General features: G+C 43.9%; 1 protein-coding gene across 1 annotated transcript in view; it reads left to right on the forward strand.

Moving 5' to 3' along the window:
- Nucleotides 1–12,254, forward strand: part of sema4gb (sema domain, immunoglobulin domain (Ig), transmembrane domain (TM) and short cytoplasmic domain, (semaphorin) 4Gb) — a 34,446-nt gene that overhangs the window by 4,414 nt on the left and 17,778 nt on the right. The window contains exons 3-6 of the mRNA XM_056429220.1: nt 11,021–11,169; nt 11,515–11,577; nt 11,912–12,010; nt 12,108–12,201. Coding sequence (XP_056285195.1) covers nt 11,021–11,169; nt 11,515–11,577; nt 11,912–12,010; nt 12,108–12,201 — 405 coding nt within the window. The remainder of the gene's footprint in view (nt 1–11,020; nt 11,170–11,514; nt 11,578–11,911; nt 12,011–12,107; nt 12,202–12,254) is intronic.

Genomic DNA, 12,254 nt, shown 5'->3' on the forward strand with positions numbered 1-12,254 from the left:
GATCTTTTCAATCCCAGATCTCGCCTGAGAATCCTCACGTCTTTAGGTTTTCTTCAGTATTAACCCTTGTGTTGCCTTCGGGTCAATTTGACCCGATTCAATGTTTCACCCTCCTGTCGCCTTCGGGTCAATATGACGATTTTCAATGTTTAACCCTCCTGTTACCCTTATTATTTACTATTTTATTTTACCCTGAGGTCAATATGACCCCAGCTATTAAAATAAAAAATTATTATTATTATTATTTTTTTTTTTGTTTTGAGGTGTTTTATGTTTTTGTTTGTTGTGTTGAACAGAAGAATTAACATTAACATTGACATTTTGAATTTGAATGAAGGTGACAGGAGGGGGAATGGAGATCGAATAAATAAGTCAAAAAGGCAACACAAGGGTTAAAGTAATACAGTAATACTCATCCGTACATTCAAGGTCAGATTAAAAACTGAAGCTGTTGACAGATAGTTTGGCATACCTAATGGTGCCAATTTGCTGAAAAATACCAGAAATATCGGCAAAGAATTGTAGCTCACAGTGTGACTGGTATCATTATACTTCCTGTTTACATCCCCCAAAGCATTGTGGGGAACTGTAGTTCCTCAAACATGGCATCATGTATATCCCCCAGAATAGGACGGACTGCATGTACTGATATTACTGCACTGTTCTAGAAGCATCCAAACACACGTGCACAAGCCCACAAAACACTCACCTCACTAAATTGAAGCCACTCCGGCCCCCCCCCCCCCTACCCCCCACCTGTCTCAAACACACACTCTTTAAAGAGGTGGCACAGTTTTCGAAGTTGGCCCCGAAGACAGCTCCTTCATGCTCAGAGTTATTAATCGCCTCTCTCAAGCCCTGTCCTAGATCGCGCGGCTCAGCAAACACTTCTAATGAAACAAAAGACGAGGAGCCCTCATAAAACCACACCTGAGCACAGTGGACCTGATTAGTGTCCGTGCAGAGAATCCTGCAGACGGAGGTGTATTTTTGGACCGAGGGGGTTGTTTACGCTCATCCTCAGCACCTTGCTACCTCACCTTTCCCCTCCCTCCCTCTCTCCTCGCCCCTTATCACTGCGGCAGAGGCTACCACTGCAGCTACAGCGAGGAGGGAACTCCGGCACCGGATGGCTGTGCTCCTCGCCTCCACCCCTCTCCTCCTCCTCGGTCCTCTCTGGGGACGAGTATTATTAGAGGACGGGTGGAGTGAACAGGGCCCGGCTCCACCGCCCGCCGAGCTCTCCGGTGCAATGTCATAAGAGCTGCTGAGAGTGTTGCAGTGTGAAGTGATGCTTTGGAGGCGGGAGGATGTGCTGCCTGACGTTCTGAATCACAATCACTCAGAGAGATGAGAATATCCAGGAAGAGGATTTCTGAAGGGAGTTGTTGCAAACATTGAGAGAGCGAGAGAGAGAAAGGAAATTGTGTGAGTATTTGTCCTTCGAGGTCCAACTTTTGCTTCACATCAACTGATTGGTTGTGCTGCAGAGAATCTTCCGCTCAGAGTGTTTGTGGCAGCACTAAGAAATACACGGGAGCAGTGACATGATTTACTAATATCATATCAGTGCTGTTATTTATCAACCGAATGAAAAAGGACAAACTCCATTAACTCTGAGGAGTTCATTAGATGGGGCAGCACGTTCCATTCACGAAGCCTCATTAAGTACGTTTTCTCAGTGCATCATGGACAGACCCCATTGTCTGCTCTGGAAGCCTCCTCCCCATCGTCAAGCCCCCGACTATTCATCTGCACGTCTTGCCTGCTCGGGTTATTTATCATACAAACTCTGGGCTCCTTTTTTTCTGTGCTGCAGCCAGAGTCAGTCTCTCATCGCAGATTTTATTTTTCTCTTTGCCCTCTGAGGAAGTTGTCCATGACCCACTTTTTTAATCATCTAGGAGAAAGGGGGAGGAGGGGGCACGTGAGAGTGCAGGATGTGCAAGTGTGTCAGCATGCGTTTCGTCAGTCTCCATGTGTGTGTGTATGTGTGTGTGGGAACAGGGCTACGTGGGCATGCATTTGGTTTCTTAATGTAAATTCTTACACGTGTCACTGGAGGAGGATGGGGGAGGGGCTCCGTGTCTGTGTCTGCCTGCATATGCTAGAACTGCATATGCTAATGAGAGGGATGTTGTATGTGGGTGTCTTTACCTATGGGAGACTCCGTGGGAGGATTTAGATGTGGTTTCTCGGCCGGGGGGGGGGGGCGCTCATTAATTTACAGTATGCCTTACAGATGGCCTGCGTGAGTGGGAGTGCGAGGACGAGCTGTAGCTCAGAGTGAGCTCAGATTTATGAGAAGAAAAAAAGGACACAACATGACTTTGTGCAGACTTGCATCGGAAAGGGCACGATAAAAGGAAATGAATAAGAACATCGTAAAGGCATGTTGTAAACATTTTATTTATAGAGGCTACTTTTCTGTAGTGGTGGTAGTAAAGTATCCATTACGTAAAGCTGCACTCATCAATAGTTTGATACAAACAAAGGATCAAGGGACTGTGTGTAATGTGGAAGATGGTGAGGAAACTCGAGCAGCAGACGCTTTTTAAACAAACTTCTTCTCTTTCATTGAACAGAAATCTTTTTATCCAGTTATACATTATATCACCAGTTTTCACTGCTGAATCAGTTTGGACATATATTTATGTATATGTATATATCTATAGAGAGAGAGAGAGAGATAGAGAGAGAAAGAGATATGTATTGGATATAGCCTTCAAACACATATTGTAGAGCCTTCTGTCTGCTTCTTTATGAAATTACTTTAAAGTTTTTTCCAAAAATGATCTTGTGTTTATGAAGGCGGTGCAGTTAGTGATAGTGTGGGCTCCATGATGACGTCCCTTTAACTACTAGATATCACTGTATGTAAATAGTTACTTTCCACCACTACAAACGAGGTCTCATGTGATCCGTGTCAAATCAAAGCATGACGTGTGAATCAGTAACATGTCTTACGTTTTGGAATCCTCTCAGTACATCACAAAGATTGAATATGTGTATTTTCAATGGGCCGATGCGACGACCTCTTGGGTTGTGTTTGTATGTTTATGAGACAGTGTTGTTTGTTTTTCTCCTCCCAGAAGAGAGATTAATGTCCGACTGTGTTCTGAAAACCGCCAGTGGCCCATCGGGGGTTCCTGCTCACATCTGCTACCAGACCTGAAGTAATGTACTTGTGAAATATTGATGCACTGTAAGCTGTCTGCTGCTGCTTTGACAAGCTGAGCTGGCAAACAGCAACAATAGCGTTATAATGAAACGTGGTAGTACGTTTCATTATAGCGCTATTGTTGCTGTGGTGGTATACTTATAAAGCTGCTAACTCGGAGGATAAAGAGTTTTCTTCTGCAGAAAATGTTGATGTTTTACAACCATTCTCAGCTCGGCCGCGGCTGCTTTGACTGAAGTTGTTTATTCTTCATGGGAAAGCGCTGCGACACCATTTGTTTTTGTCTTTTTCTCTCTCTCCGTGGCGACATGTCACGCTATGGACTCTTCAAACCACTGAGACCTCCACGATGCTTTGATCTCACTCCGCTCCGGCGTCGTGCCGATGAGTGAATCCGACAAGATCTTGTTGGTGATTCACCGATAGCACCCGGCGAGACCTGAGATAACACCGGGACTGTTTCTATGTCGGCTCGCTGTTCCGAGAGATGAAAGTCTTTCATCTCATTTCGGCGTTCAACAAAGTCCTACGAGTACAAAAGTTATGGATCCGACGCAAGCCGCAGAGAAAGGTTTTGCGTTGGTGTGACCGTGAGAGGACGCAGTGAACAGAACGCGAGCACTTTGACGTGACTTTTAATAACAAGCAACAAGGGCGGACATCTAGTTTCATAAGTGCAAGGAAGCTCTTTTTGTTGTTGTTCTTATAGCCATGGGCTTCCTGAAACATGTGTGTGTTTATTTTCATATTACGGTGAACTTTAATATAAGATAAATATTAATATTAAGTTTTGAGGGGTTTGGTCACTCAAATTACAAATTAGTTATGTACGCCTTTACCAAAAGTGGTTTCATTGCCAAGATTTTGAGATAAACAATATTAAATAAGGATTTTATTGATAAACTAGAGACCATGTTGCGATGGGACCACAACACCAAATGGGACCACACTGGCAAATCAAGCCAGGGGAGTAAAGTATGTGTGGGGGCCCTTCCACACTTCCTACCCTCCTACTTTCGGGCCTCTTTCTCCGACCTCGCCCATCTTCATGCTTGGCCTTCATTTTGACCTCAAGTGCACTCGTGTAAAGTCTCTATTGCGGTGACAAAATCTGTCCACATACAAACAGATTAAAACACATGCCAAAGTACTCAAAACCAGTTGTACTTCCTGCTACATCGGGGGTCTCCAGGGGTCTCCAGGAGCCCCACATTTAACCTGGAAGATAAACACAGACTCACGTGGTGAAAAAAACACGCTGTCACAGACGGTGAAAATGAAACACATAAGTAAAAACAACCTGTTCAATCGTTGACAGTCCGGGCATACTGAATAGACCAGAGGATAGTTTGACCCGATTCAGAGCGTAGTCGCCCCAAATGGACCCAAATAGAATATGGAGCACGATTTAGAGACAGAAAATATGCACAGATGAAACACAGAAGTAAGGAAAGATGTTTTTGTTATTTTGGCGAACTGAACTATTTAGGATGTATATATGTATGTACATGTGTGTACATTTTCACTTTTATAATAATGCTTTGATTTTATTATTTGTAATATGGTAGGTGAGATTTCAGTTTATTAATCTGTATGGCATATGAAATCTTAATTTTAGTTTGCCTTTTTAAACTTCACATGCAGCACATACAGGTGAAACAAAAGCAACAATAAATACTAAACAAAATATTATCGGAAACATTATTTATTTCAGACTTTCATTCCAATGAAGCCCCATTGAATTGAATTATTACATTGCAGCGTTATATCTCTGTAAACATATGTTCCTTCCTCTTTGTCGATTGCATACAAACTTGACCAATGTTGTAAATGTAATTATTCAGATTACATTTTAAAAAATATATACATATACAAAATATATTTCATATTGTCTCAAGAGTTTTATGTCCTAATAATATTATATTCTGCCGAGGTGTTGTCGAGGATACGTGTTTACTACTGTGGCCGATCATGCTGTGTTGTCAACTGCAGGACGCCATAGCAACTGCATTTTATTGTTAACTGACTACGAGCTAAAAATAAAACACAGCTTGTGCTGTCGTAATTGGAAGTAATATAATTATGATAAAATGCTCAGAAATAATGGACTGCAGCACAATGGAGGAAACACTCTCCGCTTTGCTTTCTTTGCCTCTATTGTCCGTACATGGCTGCAGCCAGTTGTGCACGATTCCTTACATAACATGTCGTCATGCTGATCGCCTCTGGAGGTGAAGGAGTAAAGATATGCTTTTATAATGTGGGCCGAGTTGATGACAACTGACACTTTGACTCCGAAGAAGTTAAATCGGCCTTTCTTCCAGCATTTGTTCCCAAATCATCCCAAAGCACATGTGTGTGTGTGTGTGTGTGTGTGTGTGTGTGAGTCACTATAGTGAGTCTAGCAATCAGTGAGTCACACAGGAAGTCAGACACACTCTCTGTATGATTTTGGTCAACACGCACCTTTACACACGCGCACACACACACACACACACACTCACGCTGGATTTACTATCATCTCGGATCCCACATGGAGGATTACAAAAATGTCTGAGCATGATGCCGCACATTCTGGATGCGCCACCTGTTATGGCTCAATGTTGAGACCCACAAAACACAAACACACACACACACACACACTCCTCAGATTGTCTGAGTCACTGAAATGTCTTGTGGCGCATATGAGTGCATATGTGTGTGTGTGTGTGTGTGTGTGTGTGTGTGGATTTTGTGGATGTATAACAGTGGCCCCAGGGAACAGTAGGTCAAGATGAACATGGTTCTATTGCTAATTTCATGGCCACATTATTGCTGATCAAACTGTTTAAATGTTACATCTCTATCTTCAACACTGAACTAATCAAAATGATTTCAGTAACAAGGGATCAAATGTCTGTGTGTCAAAGATGTCGCTCGTCTTGTAGCTGCGTGGACGGGCGACTTTGATGAGCTTTGATAATTTGGACTTGAGAACCAAACATTTCCACGTTAGCTCATGACTTTACAATCGTCCTTTCAAAAAGTAACACCGAGGCCTGACACCCGGATCAGGCTTTGATGTGAGCGTCTGGAGGACGTACTGTACTGTAAACCAATTTTGCAATGTTGTCATTTAATTTGGACGAATTTTGTAAAATTGCACTGTTTCTGTTTGTACTTTTTGCATGTGTGTGTGTGTGTGTGTATAGTGTGTGTGTGTGTGTGTGTGTGTATGTTTTCATCCAGGCAAGAAAGGTGACATTTATTTTCTTCGTTCTCCCCATTTGAGAGATTTAGAGCACGGCCATTAATGCAGTCCATTGAGTTCGACTTCTGTGCGTCAGACTGACGTGAACATTGTTTTTTTGAGGGACATCAGGTGTTCAAAATCGGCGGACTTGAAGACCAAGGTCGCCGGGCCTTTGCCGCCTCGAGACGTTCTGGACGTCACCGCAGCCCTTCTCATCAGCACCGTGCTTGTTATATCACGCAACCACTATTTTTATAAGAAATAAACCGAGGCTTTGGTTCACTCGGTGATGACTCAGGCAGTGGGCTCTTTGCGGGGCCTCGGGCTGCTATTGTGTTTGCATAACTCACGCTTCTTAAACGTGATCTCCGAGAGGATGCGGTAGTTATTCTGTTGTGTGAGTGTGTCACCCTCTTGTTTGTGTTGCTTCAGTGTTTTTGTTCGTGCATGCCTTTTATGTGTGTGTGTGTGTGTGTGTGTGTGTGTGTGTGTGTGTGTGGAGGCCAGCTGCGTGAGTCCGGCCACCCTCCCTGCCGGAGCCCCCCACCCTCCAGATGAAACTCCCCCCCGGCGTGTCCTGACCTCTGGCTTTGTCGAGGAGCTGCTCATTGCTCACTGAAAATCTGACTGGATTTGTATGAGAAATGGAAAATAATAATCCTTGGTGACAGTCACACAGTCTTATTTATAGGTTTCATTGCGCATTACATAAGGTTTCGCAACTTTCACACGACCACAAACTGAAACTTATGTCGAAGGATTAATCTGCATGGGAAGCAGGGGGACGATTGAAGGAGGTTTGGTTGAAGAAAATGCCCAAACAGAACTTACTAATAAAAGGAAACTTGTGATTGCAAAAGCAATCAGAAGTGAAGCGATGAAAAAAATATCAAGGTCTAGAAATGAGAGATGACAAATACAACTCGATCAGGTACACCGGGATGTGTAATAGAAAGGCACAAGAGATACAGCCAGGACAACAATGAAGACGGGACTATAAATACACAAGAAACTAATCAGACAACCAGATGGGCAGACACAAGCGCTGGCTGAAGGCTGATTGGTGGAAAAAGCAACACAGACTAATACAACACAGGTGATCCACAGAAAAGAAGGAAAACCCACACAGACAGGAAGTCAAACAAACACGGAGGAGGGAACCTAAAAATAAAAAGGGAACATTATTTAACTATTATTAAAATGATTAATTTGTGGTCTAATTTTGCGGTGTAATTTTCATAGTTTTGCCTTTGATCTTTTATCAAACATGATTTTGGATTATATTTAAAAATCTAATAGTTAAGTCGACTATCGTTTTGCATTAAAGGGACAGTGTAGGATCCGGTGGCTATAGCGGCATGGTTGTAGATTGCAGTCGGGGGGGGGGGTTGGTCAAACCTTGCTGATGCAGCCACAAGAACACTACTTGAGGAGCAACTGAAACCAGACAGCTGCTGGCGCTTCGCACTCGGAAGCTCACGTCACGACAGTTTCAGAATCAAGTCGGAGAACGATGTTGACACTCGGTTAAAAAAAAGAAGAAGAGAAAAGCCCTTTCTCGAGCCAGGTTTTGCTTTTTGTCCGTTCTGAGCTACTGTAGAAACATGGCGGATCCTACATGCTGAAAAATAGAATTCAGTTTTCCCCCGAAATCCTAAACACTGTGCCTTTAGAAAAACATGTTTTACCACAGCGAAGTTCAGTTGAGCGTCGCAGCGTCGTAAAGCTAAGTTAATAAGAAAACGTCTTCTTTCCACTGCTCCAACAATCAAAAATAAACTCCATTCATTAATCTATGTTTCCCTCTCCAAGAGTTTTGAGGAGGGATCTTAACATAATGATCGAATGGTTCCCAATGATTCTGGAACAGTATTCTTGCTTTAAATGCTCATCCCTACATGCTTAGATATGGAAACATGGCAATATCGTGGATGAACAAAACTCCCAGTTTAATGAGGAGATATTCATTTGAAGTGTCAATCCAAAAGCTTATAGGATAGGAGAGAGCACAGGATCGTGGTGGTGGTGGACTGAAGCCAGCAGCTGATTTACCTCCTTTTTGTACGACCTGTCTGGTTTGATCTTTAAGTTGTAATCGACTAAAAATCATTCTTTTTAAATGCTCTGATTAGCACAAAGTAATAAAGCGTCCTTTAGTACTCGGTAGGTGTGTAATAATCGACTTAATAATCACTTAAAAGCTTTGCAAATGCTGCCTGATTCAGTATTGATTTTGATAATAATTTCTCGTTAGATGCAGAGGCGTGCACTGATGGCTCAGAATGAATGTTTTGAAGATATAATATTTCTTGAATGTCACTGTTTATGTAACTTCTGATTGTCCTTCTGCCAGTGCATTTCTTCACAGCTGCCATGCATGTAATCAGTCTGACGTGCCCAGTATCAGACAAACCCAGTTACTGACCACCGGTGAGAGGGGTCTCTGTCTGTCTGGCTGTCCGTGACACAAAAAGCAAAAATGTCCATCAGGAAGGAAGGTGGGCGGTAAGAGGGGCTGCAGTCTGACTCAGTCTCTGCCTGCTCGCGGTCGTCACCCAGCCAGTCATGTGGGGGAGGAAAACGTCCTCCATGCGTCGTTGGGGAAACGCTCCGCCGTTAACATCGTGTTGCGTTACGCAAGATCAAACCAGACCTGACTGTCACCCTCATTATCGGGACAGGCGTCACATGCTGTGTTATAAGCAGCGAACGGGTTAGCAGTGGTTGATATAGCAGAGGAGAGTCAAAGCCTTGAAGTGTATGTGTGTTTGTCTTCTTGGGTGTCTTCGTTTTGCACACAGGTTAATTTTGGGACGACTCCTGAACCGGTTTGACATCTCCTGACAAATCCTGAACGAACTTAAACCAGAAAGTCCACAGAAACGTGTCATTTTTGCCTCAAACTCTGCTGAATTTGTCTTCTGATCAAAACACAATCTGAGATAAAGTTCTCACTACATGTGTGGACTCATCATCCTTGAAATATGTCCGTGTGTGCGTGATGTTGCACCTCAGCGTTTTTTAAGGGTAGTTCCTGATTTAAAGGGGAACCCCGCCGGAGTCACGGGTAGGGTTACTCATTGTGTGTTTGTGGTGCCGGTGACTTGTGATGAATTACAGTGTTGAAGGAGATCTTTCTGAAGGTCTCTTCTCAGAATCAAACGCGTTTTTTGTCTTCGTCTCAGCCAAAGAGGACTCTGAACTTTAAGAAACATCCGTCTGATCTATTCGTTAACATCATTGCTGTGACTGCTAAAAAAAAGAAAAATACTAGACATAGAATTCACCTCTGCAATGCCTTTGGATTGACGAACACACATATTCAGAATATGTGGCAATAAAACAGGTGAATGAAGAGGAATCTGTGTGATTGTTTTTCTGTGAATGTGGGTCTTTCGGATCCGTTTGAGGAGTGTCTATAGTTTGCCTGCTCCACATTTTTATCTAAAGTGTGTCATGCACTGAGGGACTCGCTGGTCTCCTCATTTCACACACATCGTGTTGCCGTCTTATCGTCGTAATACAAGTCGGCAGCTTGAACTGTGGCTCATCGTGTGTGTTAACTAGCACCAGTTGATCCCCCGGCCCTGCCAGCTGCACTCCGTCACAATGAACAGGAGAGCCGATTGACCGTGACGGGCGTGCAGGACCTCACGCCGCGAGGAGATTGATTGGCGGGAGATAAATATAGGTGTTCTTATTTCTGGGAGCTGGGACTTGCTGTCAAAACGGAAGGAGAGAGAAGAAGAGAGGGGGTTAATATGCCCACCTGCTCTCCGCTGACTCGTGTTCCTCAGCGTAACGCTGTCGATACCTTCACGTACGCACCCTGCTGTTCTTTGTTGTTGACATTTTCCTCTTCATCCAAACGAGAAAAAGCAATGGCCTCCTTTTTTTTCTTCTTTTTCTTTTGGAGCGACCTGCCCCTGTTTCAGAGGTGCTACACTGGAGCGTGTTCAAATATTTAGCTCAGTACACTAGGCCAATTATTCTTCGCAATGGATTCATAATCTGTGTGTCTGCTCACTCCTCCATCATACACCCCCACACCCACACACATGGCTGGTGATGGCGACTGATGCGATTTGGCATAACTGGGGCACGATTCCTGCTGAATGCTCTAAAATGTGGCCTCCCCTGTGCCCCCCCCCCCCCCCCCATCCCCACACTCTCCCACAGTCCACTCAGCAATCACTCCAGCAACCCCCAACCCGCCGCGAGCCTTGTGCAAACCTGCTGAGCATGTTCACTTGGGGTGGGTTGTTCTCCATGAAGTCAGATTTAAAAGCAAACTACTCTTCCAGTCTGAGAGCACTTATAATATATAACTTAATATGTGGTCCTCCATAGGGATTGAAACATCTTTTTATTCTGCTGCATAATGACAAAACTACACTTTTTTAACAAGCATTTGTAGTGTGAGGAATATAAAAACATCTACAGTGAAGTTTTGATGTCATGTTGAGACAGAAAAGGGCCCTCTCCAAACTGTTCACACGGGACTAAACCATGAAAAAATAAACTTAAACCAGTGTTCCTGTGTTTCTTTCCGTCACCACAAAAGAAAACGTTGTTGTCATACAGTAACACGTGTCGTATATTTGCAGGTCTGTTGGGGAGCGTCAGTTTCACCGGTTCTTCCAGGAACTACAGCACCCTCCTGCTGGAGGAGGAGAGCGGGCTGCTGTACGTGGGAGGCCGCGGGGTCCTGCACGCGCTCAACACCACCGACATCTCCACGACCGCAAACCTGACGGTGAGCGCCACCGATCGCCGCCACAATGCAATCTGCCGTTTCCTCCCATTCCCTCCCATTTCCTCGCGGAGGACTAACTAATATTAGCCTTAAGCAGATTGAGCAAATCCCACTGTGTCCCTTCCAATTTTATGGATATGGGATTAAAAGCAGCAGGCGTTTATTTAAGGGTCACTGAGCAGAGCCAGAAACATTGTGAGCTGCCCTTTCTTCCCGTTTTCCTCACACTCTTGTTTTCTTCTTTTCATCTGCCCCATCTCTGTCCAGAGATATTATATACTGTGTGTTTCCCTCTCTACTTACTGCGCTAACTCGTCATTAACACCTCCAACCTGTTGTTTGCAGATTGATTGGGATGCTTCTCCCGAACAGAAGAAGCAGTGTCTAAACAAAGGCAGAGACAATCAGGTACGTGGCTGCAAATTCCACTTTTATTATTATTGTTATTATTATTATTCAGCCTTGTGTTCTTTTATTAAACTTTGTTTTGTTTCCTGATTTATTATTGAAGATCATAAATGAAACACTTCTGCTTTGTGACGTGCATATTGCTTGAATTGATAAACCTTCCGAATGCTTCTTATTAATCAACTTTTCCTCGTGAAAATATATAAATAAGTGAAGGAATCACACTGATGCATTGAACATTTGCTCATGAATGCTCCTGGACTTGAAGTGGATGGACTGGCTACTGTTCTCTCGTGGAGCCAAAAATAACTTGTTTTTCTCTGTTCCCCCGCAGACACAGTGCTACAATCACATTCGCTTTCTGCAGCGCTTCAACGAGTCTCACCTGTATGTCTGTGGAACAAACGCCTTCAGACCTCTTTGTGCTTACATCGTAAGAGATCGGGCCGTTTCCTTTGAGCGCAATTATCAGCAGACCAGCATTTAAATGCTTAATTGTCTTTTCTTTTCATTTTTTTCCTGTCTGTAAGGACGCAGAGCGGTTCAGCCTCTCCTCCGGCTTTGAGGAGGGCAGAGACAGGTGTCCGTACGACCCGGCGAAGGGATTCACTGGCCTCCTCGTCGGTGCGTCGCCCACATTTGCATCTTTACTTTTCTTAATGAAGCACTGAAACAAA

This window comes from Pseudoliparis swirei, chromosome 13 (genome assembly GCF_029220125.1).
Source record: "Pseudoliparis swirei isolate HS2019 ecotype Mariana Trench chromosome 13, NWPU_hadal_v1, whole genome shotgun sequence".
Classification (NCBI taxonomy): domain Eukaryota; kingdom Metazoa; phylum Chordata; class Actinopteri; order Perciformes; family Liparidae; genus Pseudoliparis; species Pseudoliparis swirei.